The sequence below is a fragment of the Eublepharis macularius genome, chromosome 16 (genome assembly GCF_028583425.1).
Source record: "Eublepharis macularius isolate TG4126 chromosome 16, MPM_Emac_v1.0, whole genome shotgun sequence".
In the NCBI taxonomy this organism is placed as follows: Eukaryota; Metazoa; Chordata; class Lepidosauria; order Squamata; family Eublepharidae; genus Eublepharis; species Eublepharis macularius.
In genome coordinates, this window is record NC_072805.1 from 8,958,769 (window position 1) to 8,985,237 (window position 26,469).

A 26,469-nucleotide genomic window follows, 5' to 3' on the forward strand; every position below is an offset into this window, starting at 1 on the left:
TGTCTATTTTTTTACATTTCTTCTATTTGTATATATTGCCTGTTTCCAGATATGGGTCCTTGATCCAAGATCATCATTTGTTTTCATACCTCTTAATCAGCTTCTCTGGAAACTCACATTTGACAAAACACTTGCCTGGCTTAGAGCTTAGCAGTACTCCTCAAAGTTACAAGCAAACTATCTGAACCCATGATCATCTGTGATCTCTATTTCCTCTCTTTGAAGACAAGCCTTTGTTTGTGTCTGCCACCTCCATTTGCAAACTTGGTGAATGGTCTGCACTGTGCTATGCACCTGATGAAGAGAGCTGTGGCTCTCGAAAGCTTATGCTACAATAAAGTTAGTTAATCTTAAAAGTGCTACTGGACTCTGCTATTTTGCTACTGCAGACTAACACGGCTATCTCCTCTGGATCTATGACTGTGCTATGATTTACCTTTCCTTGCAAATGCGTAAGGAGAAAGGGAACATCTGCTGTGACGCATCTTTCCACCCTGTCCCAGTTTTCCTTCACAAAGAGCATCAACTGACCCATTTTTTTTTCTTCTCAGAACCCAGCAATGGTAATGAGGATTTGCTGCATACTTTAGACCCACAAAAGGGCATCTTGCCTTTGGTCTTCACTGCACTGCACAGCTTCAAAAGCAACCAGGCATCTTGCTGTTTGGGCTGTCATTCCTTTTTTGTTTATTTTTTATTTTTATTGTGAAAAAGTTAAAAGATAGAGCAAAAGAAGGAAAGTAAAACATAACAAAAACACAACTACAAAGAGCCAACAGTGGCCTACATATCTATCTACAAAGTAAAAAAACCTAAAAAAAAAGTAAAAAGCATAACAAGCATCTTATTAATCCATTACAGCCTACAACACTTTGTCCTTTATTATCAGTCAGCTTGTGGTCTAAGTAATACTTTTTTTCTGTGTCTCCTTGATACCCCAGATCCTTATTCTTAAAAGTCAAGACCACAAATCATTAATTCATTTTTCTTCATCTGTCGCAGAAAGTCCATAAAGGGTTTCCAATTTGCCATGAATGTAGAGAGTGTTTTGTCTCTAATTAACTCTGTAAGTTTGGCCATCTCAGCTAAGTCCATCATCTTTCCCATCCTTCCAATGAAGGTAGATCCTTGCACTTCCATTTTTGAGTATATATGAGCCGTGCCGCTGTTACCATATAAAATAGAACTCTGGTTTAAGTTGTAAGTTAATCTTTAAAATTCTCTGTATTAACATGAGTACTTGTAAGTTAACCTATCATTCCTTGACTACGGCCGTTTCCACACACGTTGAATAATGCACTTTCAATGCACTTTAGTTATCCTTTAGAAGTGGATTTTTTGTTCCACACATAGAAAATCAGTTATAAATGTTCACTAAAGCGTATTGAAAGTGGATTATCCAATGTGTGTGGAAGCAGCCAGTATCTTTTTGTTGTTGTTGTTGTCGGTTTGTTCTTTCTTTTCAGGTTTTAGCCGAATCCATGAGTCAAACTTAGGCTTATGCAGTTCTGCTTCTGTAAAATTGGCTGAGGGCAAAATTTTCTCTGCTGTACAGTGCAGATCTTTCTCCCTTGTTGCCCATTATGCACACACACACACACACCCCAAACCCATATTGAAGTCAGCAGGAATCCAGCATAAAAACAGAGTGCTGAGTAGGCAGTCACAATCAGCGCTGTTATGTATCTTAAAGCAGATGCTCCCCCACAGGGTAGCAGCAGGGGACCAGAACAGCGAGGGACTTTCACAGCTCAGCTCATAAACTACTGAACAAGATTGAGTGGTAGTCAGGTTTTAGCAAAGGCTATAGGGCTATAAGCACGGAAATGTAAGAATATTTCTGCCCAAAGGCCCTTGACGACCATTACTGGGAGAGATAAGTGGGCAGAATCTTGCATTCCCTCATATTATGTTGTGTGGGCTTAAGGAAGCTGGCAAAAAGTGGCAGTTTGGGGTGGGCAAGTGGATCTGGGACAATGAGAGTGAGTGAGTGAGTGAGTGAGTGAGTGAGTGAGTGAGTGAGTGAGTGAGTGAGTGTGTGTGTGTGTGTGTGTGTGTGTGTGTGTGTGTGTGTGTGTGAAGTGCTGTCGAGTTGCAGCCAACTTATGAAAACCCTGTAGGGTTTTCAAGGCAAGAGACATTCAGAGGTAGGCCGTTTCCACACGGCTTACCTCTCTTCGTAATGTCCCAGTAGATCGCACCAAAAATGCAGAAGATCGCGTTCCCTCACGCGATATTTGCACGATGTCACGTGACATTGCGCGAGAAAACGCAATCTTCCGTGTTTTTTGTGCGATCTACCGGGACATTACGAAGAGAGGTAAGCCGTGTGGAAACGGCCGTAGTTTGCCATTGCCTGCCTCTGTGTAGCAAACTGGGACTTCTTTGGTGGTCTCTAGGGGTGTGCACTGACAAAAAAAAATCCATTTTGGTTTCAAACCAGGGGTTTCCAAACTAACTCTGTACAGTTATAGTTTTTTTTCCCGGGTGAAGCGTTACCAGTTCAGATCTATTCTATTTTTTCATTATCATGAGTTTTGGCCCTGTTTTTTTGCAATGAGGGCCTCTAGGCTCTTTGGGGCTGTTTTTGCAGTTAACAGTACTAAAGTTGCAAGAACACAGTCCTCCCTCTAAACCATCGGCCCATCAAGTTTGATCACACGCAACAATGGGGTTCAGTGTTTATAGACCCTGAAGAATGCTTAGGGAAGTCATGTGTCGGCAGCATACATGCATACTGTTCCTTTCAGGTGGGTTAGGGAAACGAGGCTCTGGGACAGTTATTTTCATTCTTAACCAAAAAATGCATTGACCGTTAGTTATTCTCCCTCTAAACCAATGATCCACCAATTTTTTCCTTAGTTACAGTACACACACAGCAACAACAGATCCTGAAGAAGGCAAGTGTCAGTGAGTGCACATTGTGGCAGGAACCTGGCCGGCAAAGTGGAAGTTGGGCGGCAGCAGCAGCAGCATTAAAAACCCACTTCATCAAGATGGGTAGCTATGTTTATCTATTGTAGTAGAAAAGAGCAAGTGTCCAGTAGCACCTATAAGACTTAACAATGTTTGTGGTAGGGTATGAGCTTTTGTGAGTCACAGCTCACTTCATCAGATACCTGAAGATAAGTAGTCGTGTTAGTCTGTCTGTAGCAGTAGAAAAGAGAAAGAGTCCAATAGCACCTATAGGACTAACAAATTTTGTGGTAGGGTATAAACTTTCATGAACCACAGCTCACTTCTTCAGATATAGCTAGAATGTGAGTCCATCTGTCCTTATATTTTGGAGAGTGGAGTGATTACAGAAGCCAAATGACAATAGCCGGTGAATGACAATAGCAGGTGTAATTGAATAGGGTGAGGTATGCAGAGGGGTGGTGGATGTGGAGAAATCAGCATTGGTAATGAGACAGGAAACCAATGTCTCGATTCAGTCCAGGTGGATGCATTGTCTTGAGCTTAGTTATCAGTTGCAATTAAGTAGTCCCTCTTTCTAATCTCCCTTTGAGATTCTTCTGCAGGATAACTGCTAATCTTAGGTCAGCAACAGAAGGTTAAAATGTTCCCCCACTGGTGTTTGAATGTTGTTGTTTCTGTTGTCAGACTTTTGTCCATTAATTCTTTGTTGAAGGGACTGGCCAGTTTGTCCAGTGTAGAGATCCACTGACACGTGATGGTGTAAATCACATTGGAGGATGAGCAGGAGTATGAACTTGAGATGGTATGGCTGATGTTGTTGGGTCCACTGATGGCGTTGCTAAGATCTCTATGAGAACAAAGCTGGCATCTGGTTGTCTAAATCCAGGCCTTTTTTTGAGCAGGAACACTCCAGAACGCCGTTCCAGGAGTTCTTCAAAGAGATCACATGATCTCCAAAGAGATCACATGTCTGGTAACCCCACCCACCTCATTCTGCTTCTTCCCACTGTGCAGCTCAAGCTGTTTCTCCAGTGGTCCAAGGAGTGGGGCAGTCCTTACTTTTGGGATATAGCTCCTCCTCTCCAAAGGCAGGGTGAGTCAGCTGATTTTGATCCTGGAGGGGAGGGGCTTGTCCCTGGAATCCCGTCTTTCTGGCCCTGCCATCCGAGCAGGACATCTTCAGCAATGCTCTGCAGAGCACAGTGATCCTGGTGAAGAAGAAACTGCCAGAGATGAGCCTGGCGTGGCAGCGCACACCTGTAATCCCAGTACTCAGGGAGGCTGAGGCCACAGGCAGTGAGGAGCTCTCAGGGGAAAGGAAAGGCCCTACCGCCTACCCCACCCCCATTTCGCTCGAAGCGACAGCGAGCATTAGAGCCAACGGCCCTAGGTTGCTCCTAGGTTCCATGGCCACAACCGCAAAACTCCACCGAGATTCCCCACCTTCGGGTTGGAAGGAACCCCCCCCACACACACACACACTCAGACGGCCAGAGGGTGAAGTGTTGAGTCCACAGTAGCCTGTTGTAGAGACCGATAATATCAGGAACTCCCTCAGGCTTGGAAGGAGCAGCCTCCAGCAGCAGCAGAGGACCTGCTCCAACCCCGGCAGCCCCGACTGAACCGCGGTAAGACTGATCCTGTGGGTAAAGGGGGCAGCGAAAGGAAGGAGGGAGGAGAAAAGAGTAGCAGAAGCCTCAGAGCCAGCTTGCCCTAAATAAAAAGGAGCCCTCCTGGTGTAGTTTCTTTTGTGGTGGAAATTATGGTGTTTTGTGTTTATGGACTGGTTAATCTGTAATCGGAGGTGAGTTGTATCCTTACAGTTCCGTTGCATGCCAAATACAGGCATATTTTGTGTTTATATATTACAGCATCTTGATTTGGTGTTTTTACACCTGATATAAATAGTGGTTGAATTGGTTTACTTTTCCATACGGGGATGTTTGTCTTTTTTGGTAACTCTACCCGTATTTGCCCTTTGTTATCTCTAACAGTGCAAGCCTGCAGCCTAGACTTTCCAAACTCCCAGGCCTCAGCCTCTTCTAGGCCTCTCAATAGGCCAGTGAAAGAGAAAAAGCCCAAGGGCCTGGACCCGTCAGGCAAGAATGCCTGGAAAATTTTCTGCTTGTGGTAGGTCAGCAAAGGCAGGCCTAGCCTCCTTCCAGGCCTCACAGAGTGCAAGTCTGTGGCCTAAACTTGCCCAATTCCCAGCCCTCGGCCTACTCCCAGGCATCTCAAGAGACTAGTGAAAGGGAGAAGGTCTGGAGTTTGCATCCACTAGGCAAGGAAGCCTGAAATGAGTTGCTGTAATGTTGTGGTTAAATGCTGGGCCATGAATCATTACCCTGCTGGTTCGAGTCCCATAATTACGTGAACTCAGTGGCTGACCTTGGGTAACAGTCTCAATTACCTAGTGGTTCTGGGGGAATAATGATGATTCTGACCTTATCACAGCCCCTGACTGTGATATCACAGTCCAGGCAAGCCAGATTTCATCTGATCTCAGCACCTCAGCAGGGTTGGCCTTGGTTAGCAATTGGACCTCCAAAAAAGACCAGTGTTGCAGAGGCAACTATGACTGGATGACATTTTCCACCACTAAGGGGAAAGAAATTACATGCCCCCTATTTACATAGTTGCAGCCATAGTTAAAATTTAACAAATGAACTGGCATGGCCCAGGATGGAAATAAGGGATTCAAAGAGGTCCTGAAGGCACACCAATAAATAGTCTAGCGGCTAGACTCTCAGATGGGCAAGAGAAGCATTCCAGTGTGGGGGTCTGACTCCAGATAGGTAAAGGGGTGCCCCCTCCTCAGATTAAAGAGGAGACAAGGGCCATTAAGAGCACAGATCTCAGTTAAGCCTTCAACCTGAGGACCCTGAGCCATCAGTTTTCTTCCTCAGCCAGGAAGAAAGGGGAGCTGTTAAAAGAAGGGAAAATTCCCTTGCAGGTCTTCCTCCAGAGCCATATCCTAGAAAGCTCCCTATGGTGATGAGGATCCTGTAGTCTTCTCCCTTAAGGACTAAGGGGTTGGAGAGAATCCTCCCTAGAATCAGGAATAATCCCGTCAGGGATTCCCTTCCATTAGTCTCACATACTTGTAGAAGTCTAAGAGGGGACTTTGACAAAACTAACTACTCTTATTTCCTTTCCCCCCGCCCAAGTCTTATACATTAGTTCCAGGGGTTACTGAGAGGATCAATCTGCCATTGGTGGATGATCTGGTAACCAGCCTGCCATCTAATCCTGTGATGCCAGTTGACAAGGATGGACTACCCAGGATTCTAGCATCAAGTGGTTTGAACTGGCTGTGCGCAGAAAATTGGAAGGTTCCACTACATCCTTCAGAGCATTGGTGACAGCTCCACTCCTTCCTAGAGTCACATTCTCTCGGGTCTCAGACCTGGCTGCAGTGAGCAGTAAACCCCTGCCAAAGAGCAAAACTAAGAAAATAGCCCCGGCAATATGCTATGCTGTGGTCAACAAGGACCATGGTTTTCAGGCAACCAGGCACAACACTTAGCTTAGAAACTGGAACGAGGACCATTTGCCTGAAAGCCAAAGTAACTGTGGTTCCTTTCAAAGATATCAACCTGTCTGGAGAAACTTTAATTAAAGGAAAGCAGACCAAACATCGAGAGGAGGGTAGTACCTTCTCCCTCAACAAATCCGATCAGAATACTAAAGGGCCAAAGAAGGGAACTCAATGTGTCTACACCAAGGCAGCAGGTGCAATGGTGTTTGGGGCAAGCTTAAAACGTTTGACAAACCCTTGGCAGCTAATAATAAGAAACAGGTGGGTGTTGGATACCGTGATCAGTGGAATTCAATTCTGTGCCACCCGGTCCCTTTTCCCCTAGATCCAAAGGAAATTGGTCAAATAAAATAGATGCCTATGAACAAGAAGATCGGAATGGAAAGGCTAAAATTTGTCATGACTTCCATTCAGAAGGGAGATTGTCTGGCTTCCATCAATCTCAGAGAGGCACTTCCAACATTGGGCCCTTTCCTTTGAGCTGAAAACGCCACTTATGGTGTTCTTCAGAATCCTAGTATCACTGATAGCATGGCTAGGCCACGGAGAGTGGCTCCTTTCCCATATCCAAACGACATCTTGATCTGTGCACTTCAGAAATGCCTGTTGCCATCCCATGGGGTGTTAGATCACAAGAGGTCCAAGATAGTTGAATTGCCAAAGATCCTCAAACAGGAAAACAACCAGTGGCTGTACCTCATTCAGTCCCACGATGGTGTCCCCCTCAAAGAACCAGAGAGAACAGTGATGACCATGGACATGTCTTTGGGGATGGGGATCCCACACCCAAGGAAGAATGGCATAGGGCATCTGGCTGAAGGACAAATGATCAACAGGGTAAACCTTTTGGAACTCGGAGCCATCAGACACGGTATGGTGGAATCTCAGAATCTTCCCACAGGTCACTATATGTTTATACAGAGGACAACTCTGAGGCGGAATGGCTAAGCCTGAGAGTGATGAACCAAGCAGAATGGATGCTATCCAGAGAGATTCCCCAACTGGTCTACCACAGTTTTCAACAAGGCACAAGGAGAAGAAACCCGCAAACTATAGGGACAGATGATGTGAGCAGCAAGCTGCCTTCACACATCCTGTATGTCTTCCATAGTACAGCTATTGCACAGAGCTGTTCAGAAGATCACACAGTAAAGTGCAGAAGTGATGCTAATAGCAGCCTTCAGGTCCAGAAAGACATGGTCTCAAAACCTGAAGAATCTTTCAAGCATGGATCCCTGGCTCCTCCACTGCAGGAGGGCCCATTGATGCAGGGATCAATACGACACCCCTGACCAGCTCTGACAAGCCTCACAGTGTGGCGGTCGAACACAAACAGCTAATAGGGTTGGACTAAACAGAAGGTTGGACTAAACAGAAGGTTGGACTAAACAGATTGGTACTATGCTAGCATCCAGGAAGAGTTCCACAGAGTCTATAAAAAATCCTGCCAAGTTCCCAGAAGAGTGCATGAATAGAGTCATGTAATCTTTGGGGGCTAATTAGGGAGTTACTATCCTTTCTTCAAGAGGGGTTGAAGAAAAGTCTTAATACCAACACCCTTAGACAACAGGTAGTGACTAATTAGGAGTTCTAGGAAGGGACGTTCCCTTATATATCACCTTCATGGCAGTGGATTCTAAAAGGGGACCTCATTGTAGAATCTTCCAAGGATTCGCTGGTTTTTCCCACATGAAATCTTAATCTGGTATCGAGAGCATTATACAAAAGATGCCTTGAGCCTATGACCTCATGTCCCCTAAAGGAACTGACCTTTAAAACCATCTTTCAGATGAGAATAAAATCAGCTAGACAAGTGTCAGAATGGCAGGCACTAGCAGTAGATAGAGAGCCATGCCCTTTCCTCCAAGATGGTAGAGCAAATTATGAACAAAAACAACTTTCTTCCAAAGGTGAACTTCATGTTTTCATAGGACAGGAGAGATAGTACTTACCTCCTTCTAATCTAATCCAAAGCACAGGAAGAAAATAAATAAATAAATAAATAAATAAATAAATAAATAAATAAATAAATAAATAAATAAATAAATCTTGCTACTTTGATATATGTAGAGATGTGAGATTCCACTTGGGCAGGATTAAACAGTGTTTCAGAAGTCTGGGATGCTAGTTCTGTGTTTGCAGGAGGCCCTTCTTGGGACCCAGAGTGTCCTTTTCTTGGCTAAGTAGGTAAAGCAGAGGGTACATAATTCTGGCATGTCAAGCCAGAGGTCTGGAGATGCCCATAGATGTCAGGGCGCATTCACTAAGGGAAACAGCGACACAGGCAGCCTATAAATCCTTTAGTCGTTAGAAATGATCGATAAGGTGGTCACATGGAGATCAGTATATTCTCTCATCAAGAAATACAGGATAGATAAATTGTCTTCCCCAGAGACAACCTTTAGCAGGAGGGTACTACTGCACACCCTCTAGGCCTGGAAGCCGGACTACCCACCCTGAGGTACACTGCTCTTGTATGTCCCAAAAGTAAGGACTGCTGCACTCCTAGGACCACTGGATTATGGAAGATTTGTATTCACTTACCATGAAGCTTCCTTTCTCGGTGGTCCAGGAGTGGGGCAGTCCTGCCTACCCGAGTTACTTCCAGGGCGGCTTCTAGGATTGGATAAAGAGTTAGGACGATAGTCTTCCTCCCAGTGCATTCAAGGGAGGGATCTTTCTATTTTAAAAAAATTGAGGTGAGTTATTATTTTCCCTTCTGGTATCGTGATGGGGAGTCTGGGCTTGGGAACAGACTGGTGATTCCAGGGACAAGCCCCTCCCCTCCAGGATCAAAAGCAGCTGACTGACCCTGCCTTTGGAGAGGAGGAGCTATATTCCAAAAGTAAGGACTGCACCACTCCTGGACCACCGAGAAAGGAAGCTTCACGGTAATCTTCCATTTTCTCTCCTGGTGCAAAAAACAGCAGTAGGCCCTGTGCAGCAGCTTGCCAGGGAGTAGCTGCTTCCTTCCTCGATAACTCGGCCTGTAGCAGGGCAGTGAAGCATCAAGAGATTTCCTGGGGAAGCCAAAGGTGAGTCTGCCCTTAACTTTCTTAAAGAGCACCCTTTCCATGGCAGAGGAACATTGGGCAGGCTAGCTTTAGCTAGCCCGGAGAAGTCCTATTTGCTGGCTGGGGGGGGGGGGAGTTTAAAAATGTAGAAAACCAAGCCACCTGAAAGAGCAGAGGAACTTTAGAGAAGAGAAATATTTTTGCTGAAATAATAACATATGCTTTGTCAGAAAGCCAAAGTCAGGGAGACCTGCAGCATCAACACTGTGGTTCTAGCACATGAAATTGCTATATAAGAACTAACCAGTTAAGAACTGCACCTTAACTGATTGAGATCATTTTAGTTTTAAATCAGGGTAAAAAAAGGAATAGAGGCTCTGCCTCTCATGGTTTTCCATCTTCTAGAATTTGCATGCAAACATAGTAACGCCAGATGGCATTCATTCACATCCTTTCCCTGCTAATCCCTGATGTGCACTGAACGTGTTGGGCATTGTGATTTTAAAATCTGTGAGCCTCTTAGAAACAGTTTCGTGTAGAGTAGGGTTGCCAGCTCTGGGATGGGAAATTCCTGGAGATTTGGGAGGGTGAAGCTAGGGATGGCAGGGTTTGGAGGGGAGGGAACTCAGCAGGATAAAATGCCATACAGTCCACCCTCCAAAACAGCTATTTTCTCCATGGGAGCTGATATCTGTCATCTGGAGATCTCCTGGCCCCACCTGATCTCTGTTTTTTCTCTTGGGCCAGGGGGAGGGGGGGTGCAGGTTGCTATTAGAATTTTACACTCTGCTAGATTCTGAGCACAGGTGCTCCTGTCTATTGTCTGCGGGAGCTTGAGATTGCAGTCTCCTTTGTTTTTTTTTCTTTCCTTTTGTTTTGCTCTGCTAATTTTGAAATATTTGGGCTTGCTTTTGCTTTTGCTTTTGCTTTAACCAACCTTAAAACAACAACACCTTTCCTCCTTTCCCCTTCTTTGAATGATAGCAAATTCAAGAACTCAGAAGATAAGCAAGGTCAAGCCTTGGTTAGTAATTGGACAGGAGACCTCAAATGAAGACCAGGCTTGGAGAGGCAGGCAATGGCAAACCACCTCTGTGAGCCTCTTGCTGCCAGGGGTTGCCATAAGTTGGCTATGACTTGACGGCACTCTCCACTCCATTCACAAATTATCCTTCAAGGCTGAAAACAGCAGTGGAAAAAATGCACGTTTGCAGATCTGCAGAATAACCTAAAACGAAAATTGTCAGGCCAACTGCGACAAAATGTCCTAAACAAAGATTTAAAGTTAAAATCTGCAACTCTGCCACTCTTACCTAACTAACTCTCTAAAGTCCTTCCTCCTGAAGCATTTTCAGGCCTCAACAATCCATTCAGAGTTTTTTTTCCCTGAAATGCTTGGTTTTCCCAAGTATGGAAAAGCCCCTGAGATGTCGGTGGGTGACCTGGATTCTGCTTGTTTTGTGATCCTTTATGAGGGTTGGTGGCCACTTTAGAGGGAGTGATTTCTGAAAAGGTTTAAGACATCTATGAACTCCCTCAGCCCTCTTCACTGTGGCAGTGAAGAGGAAGAGCCAGCACTTCTGGGGGGGAGGGAGGCACTTCCGGGGAGTGACGTCACTTCGCAGTAGTGACATCATTGTGTGTTTTTGGCAGCACACACTTTGCGCGCGCACATGAACTCATAGAGAGTTCCACCACCTCTTTTCCCAGAAAAAAAGCCCTGTCTGAATCTCTCCCCTGTAAACAGACCTATGTTTTTTCCATAAGTGTCCCTTTTGCTGTGGGTAAGCAGGGTTATTTTGGAAAGGGCAGAGCAGGCCAGTGACTTGCAGGAGACTTGATATGGAGAATTTGTTTTTAAATAATGTTTCAGTGGATGCTGGATGTGGGGGAGAAGTGACCCTAAACAGCTCTACTCAGATGTAAGTCCCATGTCATTCAATAGTATAGAATCATAGAGTTGGAAGGGGCCATACAGACCATCTAGTCCAACCCCCTGCCCAGTGCAGGATCAGCCTAAAGCATCTCTGACAAGTATTCATCCAGCCTCTTCTTGAAAACTGCCAGTGAGGGGGAGCTCACCACCTCCCTAGGCAGCTGATTCCACTTTTGAACTACTCTGACCGTGAAAAAGTTCTTCCTAATATCCATCCGGTACCTTTGTGCTTGTAATTTAAGCCCGTTGTTTCGGGTCCTACCCTCTGCTGCCAACTGGAACAGCTCCTTGCCCTCCTCCAAATGACAGCCTTTCAAACACTTAAAGAGAGCAATCATGTCCCCCCTCAATCTCCTCCAAACTAAACATTCCCAAGGCCCTCAGCCTTTCCTCATAGGGCTCAGTCTCCAGACGCCTGATCATCCTCGTCGCTCTCCTCTGCACCCTCTCGATTTTGGCCTCATCCTTTTTGAAGTGAGGCCTCCAGAGCTGCACACAATACTCCAGGTGCAGCCTGACCAAGGCAGTATAGAGAGGGGCTATTACCTGCGATTTCGACGCTATGGCCCCTTTGATACAACCCAAGATTGAATTAGCCTTTTTTGCCACTGCATCACACTGACTGCTCATATTTAGTTTACAGTCCACTCTTACCCCAAGATCCCTTTCACATATACTACTGCCCAGAAGTGTATCCCCCATCCAGTATTTGTGCTTCCCATTTTTGTGGCCCAGATGTAATACTGTGCACTTGTCTTTGTTGAATTGCATCCTATTCACAGCTGCCCACTTCTCCAGAGTATTCAGGTCTTGTTGAATTTTAATTCTATCTTCTTGGGTGTTTGCTACCGCTCCCAATTTGGTATCATCAGCAAATTTAATGAGCAGCCCTTCCACTCCTTCATCCAGATCATTGATAAAAATATTGAAAAGTACCGGGCCCAAAACTTATTGTTGTACTTATTTCCTGGGAAGTTTCTTTCGAATGGCAGCCTATGATTGAAGTCTCCCAGTGCTTTTATCAAGTTTGATTGATTGAACAGACTTCTTGCACGTGCGCGCGCACACACACACACACCCCATGGCACTTTTCCTCACAGCAACAAACCTTCCATGTGCCCTGATAGGAGTGGGGGAGACAGACCAGTGCCCCAAGATGTACATTCCCTCTTCCAAACGTTTCCAAAGCCGATAGGCAGGGAGTTGCCTCCCCTTAGAAGACCCCAGGAGCAGGTGTATCGAATCCACTGTCAGACGGTCAGTGGACTCAGTCTCGACTATGAGTTTATCAAAGTCAATGCTGTCTACTCTTGACTGGCAACAGCTCTTCAGGGTCTTGGGTTTAGAAGTCTTTCATGCTACCTACTACCTGGTCCTTTCATCTGGAGATGCTGAAGATTGCATTTGGGACTTTCTCTGTGCCAAGCAAATGCTTAGCGACCGAAACACAGCCTCTCCCCATGAACGTGTGCTGCTCATTGACTGCCAGTGCCATGTAGCAAGATTTTTTTTTTAATCTGAATGTGGTATAGTCACATATAGTTCCTGGGGATACTTGTGAAATCCTACTTGAATTAAATAGAAAGCCTATATGGTGTAGTGGTTAAAACGTCAGACTAGATCTGGGAGAGCCAGGTTTGCTACTCCACACACACACTCTGCCATGAAGTTCACTGGATGACCTTGGGCCAGTTACACGTATACTCTCAGCCTAACCTACCTCACAGGGTTGTTGTGAAGATAAACTGGAGGAGAGGAGAACAATGTAAGGCACTTTGGGTCCCCACTGGGGAGAAATAGAGAAGAGCAAGAATCCAGTAGCTCCTATAAGACTAACAACATTTGTGTGACTCACGAAAACTCATATCCTACTACAAATTGTGTTAGTCTTATAGGTGCTACCGGACTCTTGCTCTTTTCTACTGCTACAGACAGATGAACACAGCTACCCATCTTGATCTATCTCCACCGGGGAGAAAGATGCTGTATAAATGAAGCAAATAAATAAATGTGGGCATGTCCTCCCCACCCCATACACACACAAAGGCTGTTTATTGGATTAAAGCCAAAGTAGAACTTCTGATGAGCAGTCAAATGGGGATTTCCACCTTATGTTATTTTCTAATCGAAGAGGGAAAATGATGGGTTCGTACTTCAGCATTCCAGGGTTTTAACAAGGTTTCCCAATGTCCTTGTGTTATGCTTTGACAGAGATCCTTAAATTGTGGATATGTACTCTGAAGTGCCTGGTCCTGGTGAATGCCAAAATTAAGTGTGTATGGTCATATATGGAATGGAATATCAATATAAGATATCCCAGATCCACAGGAGTACAAGAATGAGCAACACATTTAAAGTTGTGCCATTGTTGCTGTTGTAATTCTCTCGTTTGTTATGGGACAGTGGGGATAAATTCTCTATATAAATGACATTCAACTGTTTCTTTAAAAAGAGGGACATGGGAAGGGGAGTGATAAATGGGCACAGTCAAATGAGTGGGATTACAAAATATATAGCACTTGCCTCTGTTATTTCTCTGAGAAATCACTGAGCATCTCGGAAAAGTTCCAAACGGCTTGATTATGGTAACATGCTCATTTTTGTATTGTCGAAGGCTTTCACGGCCGGAGAACGATGGCTGTTGTGGGTTTTCCGGGCTGTATTGCCATGACACTGAGAGATCTCTGTCTTTTGGTGCTACACCTCTGAAGATGCCAGCCACAGCTGCTGGCGAAACGTCAGGAACTACAATGCCAAGACCATGGCAATACAGCCCGGAAAACCCACAACAGCCAATGCTCATTTTTATTTTTTAAAAGTTTTAGCTCTTTTTGCTTAGCCAGCACTCCTTGGCCTGATTAATTGAAGGACTTAAATGGTTACTCTTTTCCTTCTGTAAATATCACTCCTTACGTTTGTTATTTTGCTGCTGACTTAAAGCTGCAGCGCCAGCCGGTTTCAAGCATCGGTTAAACTCTGTTGCTGTTCAGGCCCCATTAGTAAAGTCTACTTGGGTTAGTCTTGCCAAGCATTTTTGGACCATTTTGCTGTATTCTAATCCTCTCCTTGGTAGCTTTTCCCAAGTGAAAATTTAATACATTTCCATCTCTCTAGTTTTTATTTGATTAACTAACTGCCTTGGGCTAAACCTATTTCTGATTTTTCCCTCCCAGACTGAACGTCAAAACTAACTTTTACAATTAGCTAAGTTAGCTATCTTTCCCCTTAATCCGTAAGGGAAAGAGAAGACAAAGACAGCTGTAGTGTTTCAGCAAATTATTAAGTAGGACAGATGCTTGACAATCAGTCTCCATGCCTAAGTGGTTTTCTCTGACCTTAATTCATAGAAAAAAATTGTACAGCTAAATTGGTCCATGCAGAATCCTGCATTTTGTGCTAATTTGGTTGTTCTGATAAAAAGTATTGCATGGATTCCGTTCTTGTTTTTCCTTCAACCCTAGAGACAGTGGGTATGTCTGTACACGGAGTTAGTTGCCATCCTGCTCTCTCCAAGGATCCATGGAAACAGTCAGTGTGTGAGACTTGGGTAGTTGAGGTTTTCTAATACAGAATTCTCAGCATCATAACCTCAGAATTACATTTCTCAGGATTCTTTGGGATGTGTTGCCAGTTTTATATAGTATTTAGAGCATTAGATAAGATCTGAAAAGCCCAGGTTCAGGTGCCCTCTCCGAAACAAAAAAAGAGAAGGAGAAATCTCTGAATGGAGAAGAAAAAAGATGTGCCATGCACATCTTTTTTTTCTTCAAATCCCAGCCCTGCCATGGAAGCTTGATGAGTGACCTTGGGCCAGTCACACAATCTCAGCTGACCACCTTAAGTCATATTCTCTCAGCCTAACCTACCTTACAGGGCTGTTGTGGGGGTAAGATGGAGGAGAGTGATATACACCACTTTGAGAAAGGCAGGGCATAAATAAAGAAAAATAAAATAAATAACTCACTGGTGACATGAAACTAATATAAATGTGTGATCTTAACACCTCAGTAACTGGGACATACACTTCACTGAAATCAGAGTTTTACTGAAATTAGAATGGATGGATGCTTTTACCAGCTCCCATCAGTTGGATGCTGATATATGCAATAAACATTATTCTGATTCTGCAACCCAAGGGCCATTGGATACTACCATGATGCCACCAAACGTGGAACAAAACAAATCTCCTTTGAAAATAAAGCTAGGATTATGTGTGTTAGCATTATCATGGCAGCAGCTCTGTGGTTGTTAAGAGCAAACGGTCTCATTATGGCATTCTTTCCTTATTTGTCCTCAAGGCACATTTTAATACCAAAAGGAAAAAAAAATGTTGCTAAACTTCACTCCCCAGTATCATCACATACTCACATGCCACTAAGTGGTATTGGCTGAGTGGATTTGGCTGCCATTGGTGGTTTAACAACAGCACAACGGGTTCTTGCTCATTCCAGATTAAGTTCGTTTGGAGCAGCTCAACAGAATGCAACCCAATGAGCATTTGTGCGATCACCCGAATGAAAAATAAATTTCTCTTGCAAGCTTTTCTGGTGCAGTATGAGCACCAGAAAAAACTTCTGTACAAAGGAATGTAGAGAAGGATTCCAGCACAGTCTAAATCCTGATTTGCTAGCTTTCTTTGAGCAGGATATTTTCTTGCCTGAAAGAGGGTTCGGTGATGTGAGACCCCAGTTGTGTAATGTCATCTGTAACTTGTGAAAATAAGACCTTCACACATCTTTGTTTCTAACATCTCAAAAATCATTTTCCTTTTAATCACAATATGGATAAAATTTAGCAGGGATTCTTTGGGCTAAGAAAAATAGCCACGTTGACCCTCCGTGTCATAGTTCCAGTTATATTCTTTTCTCTCCTAAGTAACCTCCTGCAAAACTGCCTTGCTACTTATTCCTTTTCAAGGCATGAAACAAGAATTGCATTTAGTGTGGTCATCTCTGAGTAATTTACGCAACGGCTGAACTGATTGGCTCTCCATTTGTAATTTGTGTTAGCAATGCAACCTTTTTTATACGTGTAAACCAAGGATGAAAATCATAATGGTGAAAGAGGGCTGCATTTCTCCGAGCTGGATTTCTGATAAAAGGCCAAGAATTTCCTTCCAGTGGTGTTCCCAGGCTTTGCATCATCTGCTGGTCTTAATTTAATTCAGGCTCATCAGCATGCTGTTGCCGGTACATTCGCAGCATGATCACTCTTTTGATGAAAACATCTGTTTTCATTTTTATCTTGCAGAAAATTATGTCATAGCCACATACAAGAGGAACCCCTTGGAGAAAGCCTTCAGAATACCTAGTGCTAACATGACCTCAAACTACCTGATCCACCAGTATTGGACGACGGTCAGTCACAGAGTCCCAGCTCTGCTCTACGATTTGTATCTGAGATTAACAGGAAGGAAGCCAAGGTGAGGAAAGGCTTCAGTGATATGCTGTTACACTAGCAGCTAATACAAGAGATCCACTTCTTAGCACCTGTGAGCTAAACAAGAGAATCCAGGGGGTTTATTTACTTTATTTATAGTCTACCTTTCTCACTGAAACTCCTGGTGGATTACACAGTGTAAATCAATGCAATGAATAGGTTGGGACATCCAATGAGCTATGTAATAGAATTGGTGGTGGTAGAGAGTGCCCTCAAGCCATAGCTGATTTATGGCGACCCCTGGTGGAGTTGTCATGGCAAGAGACTAAGACTAACAGAGGTGGTTGGCCATTGCCTGCCTCTGCAAGCCTGGTCTTGGTTGGAGGTCTCCCATCCAATTACTAACCAAGGCCGACCCTGCTTAGCTTCTGAGATCTGACAAGATCAGGCATACCTGGGCTATCCAGGTCAGGGTATGTAATAGGATTAGGATTGCAGAAATCTGAAACGAAGCGTAAGTATTAACATGACATGTTAAACGATGCAGACATTACATAGTAGGATAATTCATACAGCAAGAGATAGTAGTAGTATACACAATAGTATAGTCCACAGTCCCTTTCCCTTTGTTAAAGTATCTTCCTGAACCATTCTAATACAGCCCTATTACCTTTATAAAAATGCCCTCCCAAATAATTCAGTTTTCCATAGTTTGCAGAATGCCAGGGAGGTGGGACTCCTCTTCGTAACCTCATCAGGCAGGCCATTCCATAAGGTGGGTGCCACAACAGAGAATGCATGTGTATGGGCAGTTGTTGATTTTGCCCATATGCAGGGTGGTACCTGAAGAAGGCCCTGCTCAGATGAGTCAAGCTTCCATGTCCAAGCATAGGGAGAGAGGTAGTAATGCAGATTTGAAGGATCAAGGTCATGAAGGGCTTTGCACGTGATAGCCATTACCCAGTATCTGAAGGGACTGACTGCAGAGCGAGAGTAATATGCTGCCTTTCCTTCTGTGTTGCTCCTACTGAGCTCAGTACATTGAAATTTGTAAGTGTCAAATTCCAGTCCTGGAAACACAAGAAAAGATAGAATGAATATGACCTGTTCTGATAAATACTGAGAGGTGTCATAACAGGTGTCTGTGTGTAGATTTTATTTATTTGTAACATTTTTATGCTGCCACTCCAGAAGTCCAACTTGGCCACTTGTGCCAAGGATAGCACTTATTTGGAAAAGTTTGTATGTGCCGAACTATTGAGTGCATAAAATGATCCAAATTAATCATTCATCCATTGATTTGCCCTGTCTGGATACTTCATTTTATTTGTCTTCATTATTATGAATTCATGTGTGATTTATTGACTAGGTTGAAGATTGTGGTTGGGAAAACTGGGGGAACTTGTCCATTTCATCTTACTTACATCCAATTCCCAGATACCTGTACAGAAGTTCCATTGATTTTAAAGGGACTGCACTATTTGTATCTCTGGGCTGGGTTGAAGCCATTGGGCAAGATCCAGAAAGCTACATTAGGTGTGTCTAAAAGTTTGCCATGCTGACAGGAAAGTTTGACTTTCTCTCCAACAAACCGCTCTGGGAAGTTGTATTAACTGTATTAACTTGATCCTGAAACATGTAGGGGCTGGCTTCCAAGAGAGAGAAACTCAAAGCCTCTCTGAACCCATGGAACAAGTTGTGTAAGCGGGCTGTTCTGGGAGCAGGGAGAGGTTGCTCCAGAAATAATTCCTGAAATTCATGCAGTTAGAGCTTGATCATCTCTGCAACAGCTTTTCATCGGCAGTGGCCAATCCCTGCAGAGAACAAGAAATGATCATAGTTCCACATCCCTTGTAACCTCCGTTCCGTCTTCTAGGATGATGAAGATCTTCAATCGCCTGCACAGGACTATGACCCTGTTAGAATATTTTACCAGCCAGACTTGGGAATGGAGTTCAGACAATATGAACATGTTAATGAATCAGCTCAGCCCCAAAGACAAGAAAGTAAGCCTCTAATAACTCTTGCCAATCCTCATCAGCATAATTATTCTTGTTTGCAGGCTGTGTGTGTAGCTAATTCCAGACCTTAACAGAACAACTCCATTCTTGCCCTAGTTTGTCAGTGTCAGAGCTAATCTACAAGAGATGAATTCCATGAGGACGTGCATGTGAAGGGAGTCACAATGTTAGCTGGGAAGCTGAGTTTTAAAAGAGATCAGAAGGCTTTGTCAATTCCCCCTCTCTACCCCTCCCCTCAGAGGGTTCGCTAATTTCTTCTTTGCCTCCCGAAGGCTCTGTCAGTTTCACGTCTCCTTCTAGGAGGCGAAGAGGAAATAAACACTGATCTTTGCTGTTCTGTAGAGGGGAAATTGACAGAACCTTCCAATCTCTCTTTTAAAACTCAGCTTCTTGGCTAACATTGCGACTCCCTTCACATGCTCCTCCTCATGTAATTCGTCTCTTGTAATTTAGCTCTCAGACTCCAGTGTCAAATTCCCTAGAACTGATGGATGGGCAGGCAGCCCAACCGATGGTTGAGTCAGTTTTTCTCCCAGCACTCATACGTCCTTGGCAATGAGCCACTTCATGCTACCATGCAGAAAGAAAACTCGCAGCTTGTTGCTGGATGTAGACACTGTTAAATGTTTTATTTATTTCATATTTGTCTTTATGATTTAAATTTCTAGTCTGCTTTAGCTGGTAACAAATCTGCTTTAGCTGGTAACAAGTGTGTTTTCAAAGCATGTGCTATTTCTGCGCATATGTGAGTGACCGTAATATAATTTTGAATCTGCAAGGAATGAGTTTTTACATAAGTTAAAAGGTGAGCAGGAAGAAAAGAAAAAGCAAAAAACCCAAAACTAAACTACAAATTGAGTTCCAATTTTCCCCGCAACAAGTATTTTCATAGTCTCATTTATTCTAAGTTAAATATAAGAGCCCTTTTTTCTATTGTTTTTAATTTTTAATCCATAAATCCAGATGTCATCAAGTCCTTATCATCTATTTTATGTTAAAAGTCTATAAACGGTTTCCATTCAGCCAAAATGTAACAAATGTCTTTTCTCTAATCAGTGAAGTAAGTTTTGCCATTGACGCAAACTCCAGTACTTTTATCCACCATTCCTCAACTGGAGGCCATGTTGGAGTTTTCCACTTTTGTGCATCGAGGGCTCTTGCTGCTGTGATAAAAACAAAGTTCCAAAGCTTCTTTCCAACTGGCTGTCCATCATTCCCAACAAAAAAAGTATCTGGTTTCAACTGGATTTTAATCTTCAAAATCTTCTGAATCGATGATTGTATCTGCAACCAGAAACTTTTTGCTTTCTTAAATGTCCACCACTTATCATAAAACGTCCCTTCTTGTTTAGTGCATTTCCAGCACACATTTGAAGCATCCTTATACATTCTAGCCAATTTTCTGAATGCGGGCCCAATCTATAATAAGGTTCATTCCTACTGGCCAGCCAGATTCTCCCTGCCAAAAAAGTAAGATAGCACTTAGAAAGATATGAGAGAACTGATAGTTGAGAGATAGAGCCTACTGAAAACCACAAATCTTAGGAAGCTTGCAGGAATGTTATTCCTGAGCATGCTCAGAAGTGTCTGCTGAATGAGATACCTCCTAATGCCTCTCCTAGTTCCACCAAGCCCCCCTTCCCCCACCACTCTTTTGCAAGGATACGTTTTTGGCGGTGGGGGGGAGCTTACCTACATTTTTCTAAGCTTTATCAGAAAATACAGGTTTTTTTAAACTTCCTGAGAATTCTCTAAGAAAGTGGTGGGGGGACCGAATGATCTTCATGCGGGGGGGGGGGGGGGGCTATCCTGCTCATCCCTACCTTCCAGTGCTTGTTTGTGCACAGCTCACATGGGAAGTATATGGTCGATCACTGCTGTTATGAATGTTGAGCTCTGTATTTTCCAGTCTAGGTAATAAGCAGAAATTTCTCCCTCTCCTTTATTACTTAGAAAGCTAGCAGTGATCTTTCAAGAGGGAGAATCTCCATTTCGGAGCAGCGGTTGTGTCAGTCCAGTGGACAACACAGTGAGAATGCATGCAGGAATTCTTCAGAGAGAAGGAAAGCTCTCTTGGAGCCAGTTCTCACTTGATACAGAGCTTGATGAGTGACAAGTTGAAACATATGAATTAACTCCAGGGAGTCTTTCACATGGAGGTCTTCCCACAGTTTGGGCGCTGAACTGCTGCAGTTTTTTCTCTGAGTTTCCTCACAACATCAGTGTCTGTACTTGTCTTTCAGTGGTTTCCTCATTGTTCTTCCATGCTTTCTCAAAATGAGATCAAAAATGGTTTGAGAAAACATGAGGAAATGACAGGAAACCATGGAAGGACAACAGATAGGCAGCATTCATATCTGAGGGCCACCAACAAGAAGGGCCAAATTAGATGCCTGGTGTATCTCATGGAGAATGGAGTTCCACAGTCTCAGAGCCACTATCAAGAAGGTCCAAAGTAGGAGCCAGGTGTTCCTATAGGGATGGGAGTTCCACTGTCTCAGGGCCACCACCAAGATGGACCTGGCTACTAATCATCATGTAGCATCTGGTACATCACTAACATTCTCCCTTTTTCTTCCCCCTCCGATACCAGTTATTCTGCTTTGATGTCCGTCAGCTGCATTGGTCCGAGTACATTGAAAATTACTGTGTAGGAACAAAGAAGTATCTGCTGAATGAAGACATGGCTGGAATCCCTGCTGCCAAGCAGCACTTAAGAAAGTAAGGCCCACAGAAGGGTTATGTATTGCTTGAGAAGTCCATGGTTGGGACATTTTCACAACTGCCCATGAAGTGATTAGAGAGAATTCTTGTTCTGTATGAATAACCTAAGACATATCTGTTGAACGGAGTTTGTTGTCTAAAATAAAAATGAGTGTAGCGTCATCCTGACGTGAGGTATGAGGATGGGCTAGAGCACTGGCTTTTCTACAAGGGAACCCTATCCAGATTCACTGGTCCAGATTCACCCTTGCATATCCCCCACTCCCCTGTAGTTGAAGGGGGGGAGAATAGGCAACAACTGTTCATTTTAAGAGTCTCTCTACACGAGATGAATTACATGAGGATGCTCAAGTGACAGGAGATGCAATGTTAGCCAGGAAGCTGAGTTTTAAAAGACAGATCGGAAAGCTCTGTCAGTTTCACCTCTCTAGAGACAGCAAAGATAGCTCCTTAGAGGATTTGTTTATTTCATCTTTGCTTCCCTGAAGGCTGTCAGTTTCACCTCTCTAGGAAGCCACAAAGAGGGCTCCTCAGAAATTTGTTAATTTCCTCTTCTGCTCCCAGAAGGGGCGATGAAACTGACAGAGCCTTTGAGGAGGCGAAGAGGAAATAAACCCTCTGAGGAGTGGTCTTTGAGGGCTATGCAGAGAGGTGAAATTGACAGAACCTTCCAATCTGTCTTTTAAAACTTGGCTTCCTAGCTAACATTGTGTCTCCCTTCACTTGAGTGTCCTTGTGAAATTCGTCTCGTGTAGAGAGACTGAGGAACTGAGGAAGCTCTGATAAACTTCTGAGTGTTTCCTAGAACGCTCATTAAAATCCACTGCTGACAGTTAAACCACAGTCCAGTGACAACCTGTGGTCTCTGAGACCACAAGAGGTGAAAATTGCTGAGGATTAGCAGGTTTCTTTGAAATTTCTGCTACATGCTGAAGAGGGAACTCACCAGGCCCCCACTTTCCCTCACAGGAGAATGTAGTTGTACACTGCCAGTAGAAACTGTGTTGCTTCAGAAGTCAGTTTTCAGCTTCTCCCCTTTATCTTCTTTCCACCAGGCTAAGGAACATTCAGTACGCATTTAACACCACTCTGCTTGTGATCATTTGGCGTGTTTTCATTGCAAGGTCACAAATGGCTCAGAATATATGGTATTTCGTGGTGAACCTTTGCTACAAGTTCCTGAGCTACTTCCGGGCTTCCAGCACCCTCAGGCATTGAATACCCTGACCTGGTTCCTGACAACAGAAGGTCTCCTGAAAGGGTCGCCATCTCCTCCAAACAACTGTGGGCGTTTGGGCTTGAAAAGTCTCTTTTGACTGCAGCACCATCCAGCCTGCATCATGATAACAGCACTGTTGATTTTTTTTTACATACTAATGCTTTAATGCTCCATCATCTTTCTTTTAGGTCCACCAGCCTAATTCTCAAAGCCATAACCAAAGTTATGAACATAAGTGAATTCCCCCCTCCCCAGTGAAGGGCTGTGGATTACCAAAGCTTTTGTCTTTTACCTTCGAAGCTACCTAAGATCTCCTCCACCCCACCCACCCCAAACCCAGTCTTGCTAATTACGTCCTAGCTAAAATATGGGAAATAGCAAGGAGCACAAAAAACCCAAGAGATAACTGACCAAACTAACCAAAGGTATTCCCCCCCCCAAACCAGTTCATAACTGAATGGAGACAAATGAGGATTATCTGCTTTGCTTTTTGAAACTCTTTCCAGGGATCTGATGTATCATTCAAAATCAAGTCGAAACACAGAAAACAAAATCCACAGAAGATGGTTGGATGGGTTGAGTTTTTTTCTTTTTTCCCTCTTCCGTTGTGCCCCAGGCTAGATATTAGAGTGGCCAGCTACAGGTTGGGAAATCCCCGGACATGTGGGGGGTGGAGCCTGGAGAAAGCGGGGTTTGGGAAGGGGATGGACCTCAGCAGTGTATAATGTCCACCCACCTAAGCAGCAATTTTCTCCAGGGGAACTAATCTGTATGGCCTGGAGGTCAGTTGTAATTCCGGGAGATCTCCAGCCACCACTTGAAGACTGGCAATCCTATAAGATATTTTCAAGTCCCTTTACATGGACTGAAGTATGTTTTAAAGTGCACAGACAACAGAGGACACAATCTGTACCACAAACTTAAATTAGTTTTAGAGCCATTTCCTCTCTCTCAAGGAACCATGGGAACTAACAGTGCAATCTTAAAAAGAGTTACTCCAGTCTACGACCATTGAAATTATGGGCTTAGACGGGAGACACTCTCCATAGGATTGCACTATAAGATTCCAACCTCCCCTTATAAAACTACAATTCCCAGAATTCTCAACTGTATCTATAACTCCCAGAATTCTTTGCAGGAAGTCATGTTATTTAAATAGTGTAAATCTACTATGTTTGTTATGTAGGTGAATACATATAGCAAGCAGTCTGTTTTAGGGCCCTACCCTGTCCTGGTTGTCCATTTAATATGCATCTGATGTTTTTTGGGGTGCAGAGAGAGCACATGTTCTCAAAATCAATATGAGAGTATATTGCTGCTGAGGAAATAAGATTCTTTCTGTAGCTTGCAAAATAGTAAATAGTCCAGTAGCACCTTTAAGACTAACCATCTTTATTGTAGCATAAGCTACATGCATCTGATGAAGAGAGCTGCGGTTCTCGAAAGCTTATGCTTCAATAAAGACGGTTAGTCTTAAAGGTGCTACTGGACTCTACTATTTTGCAACTACAGACTAACATGGCGAACTCCTCTGTTTCTGAGGGCTGTTCCATATTGAATGGACATTGCAGGCATTTAGTGAACAGAGCCCTGTGGCTGGCATGCTACGTCGTCCCATCCACCTCCTGTTTCTGCACTACGTTGCCATCAGCCTGGAAGGAGAATTTGCTGAAATCTGACATTGGCAAGCCTCAGGTCCACCTCAGGGAAAGCCCCTCCACATTAATGTCTTGGGAGCCAGTGTAGGGTTATGGTAAAGGCCAGAGCTGTGCATTGCACACTCCATTGTTGCTACTGAAAACAAGAACCCTGTGCTTAATTTCCCCCTTCCTCCTTAAAGACCATTGACACATGGAATGATACTACCATGTGTGTTTCCTCACCCAGCTTCATTGGTTGTCCCCGAGAGATGGAGTGAATAAATGCACAGTGTAAAGATATTGTGCATGAGACTTTGCATATTAGAAGAGAACTCAACAAGCACACTTGGGTTGCAGCCTGGCCTTGAACAGATCTTGTCCTTCTGGCCTAAGACCTTAAATTGAGAACAAAGGAATCCCTGGGCTTGCTTTTTAATCCTGTTCATAAGTTTGCTGATGACAGTAAATGCAATTGATCTTCAGAGATTGCATGAACTGGGCTGGGTAATGCATGTGAACTAGCATATGTCCGTCGTCATGGTTTGGGCTGTGGGGGGGGGGGTCATCTTGCAAAAGCTGTTCATTGTTTGCAATGTTTGTTCGTCAATGAGGGCAAAATCACTGATTGATCAGACAGCAACAACAGTGCATGAGAAAATGAGTAGATTTCTAAATTTGGCAACACATTTCAAACATAGATGTTCCTCCTTAGGAGAAACTGGCCCTGTTCCCATGTTACAGTGAACACTCATGCATCCTGCCTATATGTGCATATGTCTTCTCAGAAAAAGCCAATTTGAGTTCACTTTGCAATGAAACCAGGGACCAGTACCCAGATCTATCTGTGGTTTCAGTCACATGTTCAGCTGTACGTATGTTGAATATCACATGAGAATTACTTAACACACATGAAGAAAATGCAGGTATACGCTCTATATGGATTATATTTGCATTCACTATACTTTGTGAACAAGGCTACTGTTTAACAAATACACTAAAAATCAGTACTCTTGATTGAATTGCATCTCACGCAGCCTGCTGTAGAGTAAATGGATTTATTTAACATTGGAAGGAAACATTTTAGTGAACTTGAATGGCAGTAGAGAATCTGTTCCCTTTTTATTTGGATAGGAAGGAAAAGGCAGGTGGAGGAAGACATGAGGCCGACAGTCGAGGCCCTCTGGGTCCAGGCAAAATCTCTGCTTGCATCTGGAAACATTTATGCCCAGGTCAGATCAGCATGAACCAGCAAATGCCTGGAAGTAGATCAATGCTAGAACCTGGTGGTGGTGGAGAGTGCTGTCACGTCATGGCTGATTGATGGTACCCCTGGTGGGGCTTTCAAGGCAAGAGACTAACAGAGGTGGTTTGCCATTGCCTGCCTCTGCAACCCTGGTCTTCGTTGGAGGTCTCCCATCCAATTACTAACCAAGACCGATGTTGCTTAGCTTCCTAGATCTAACAAGATCAGGCTTGTCTGAGCTATCCAGATCAGGGCCTAGAACCTGGAGAGGATAATATTTGCCCCCTTTCCTGGCACTCACCATAAAGGGCAGCAATGGGTAAGCCAGAAGTTTCCCTATTTTGAGTCCCCACTAACCCTGATGGTCGCTGAGACATCTTACACGGGAACACTCAAGTGTAGGTAGACACAATGTTAGCTGGAAAGTGTAGTTTAAAAAGACAGAGCCAAAGTCTCTGTCAATTTCATCTCTCTACAGGAGGGTAGTTTTAAAAGACAGAGCCTGCTGAGATTGCTCCTCAGAGGTTTGTTAATTTCATCTTCACCTCCCCTTCAGGGAGGCAAAGATAAAATTAACAAATCCTCTGAAAAGCAATCTCTTCCTGCTCTGTCTTTTAAAACTACCCTATCAATCAATAGGTGAAATTGATATAAACTACATTTCCCGGCTAACATTGTGTCTCCCTACACTTGAGCGTCTCCGTGTAAGATGTCTTATGTAGAGAGACTCTGAGGGAGGCCAGAGTGGAAATGTGCAATTCAGTTAGTCCTCCCATTTGTTGTTTCCTTTGCAGGCCCATTTCTCAAGAAGAGTTACTGGGGGAGCAGGGGATACA

The 26,469-nt window shown here is 43.9% G+C and overlaps 1 protein-coding gene across 3 annotated transcripts in view; it reads left to right on the forward strand.

Annotated features, from left to right (window-relative positions):
- The window catches only part of FAR2 (fatty acyl-CoA reductase 2), a 145,986-nt gene extending 119,862 nt beyond the window's left edge, over window positions 1-26,124 (forward strand). For all 3 annotated transcript variants that reach the window (XM_055000926.1, XM_055000925.1, XM_055000927.1), the window contains exons 9-12: window positions 16,658-16,829; window positions 18,663-18,792; window positions 21,401-21,528; window positions 22,587-26,124. In XM_055000926.1, coding sequence (XP_054856901.1) covers window positions 16,658-16,829; window positions 18,663-18,792; window positions 21,401-21,528; window positions 22,587-22,749 — 593 coding nt within the window. In that variant the 3' untranslated portion in view covers window positions 22,750-26,124. The remainder of the gene's footprint in view (window positions 1-16,657; window positions 16,830-18,662; window positions 18,793-21,400; window positions 21,529-22,586) is intronic.
- The last annotated feature ends 345 nt before the right edge of the window (window positions 26,125-26,469 follow it).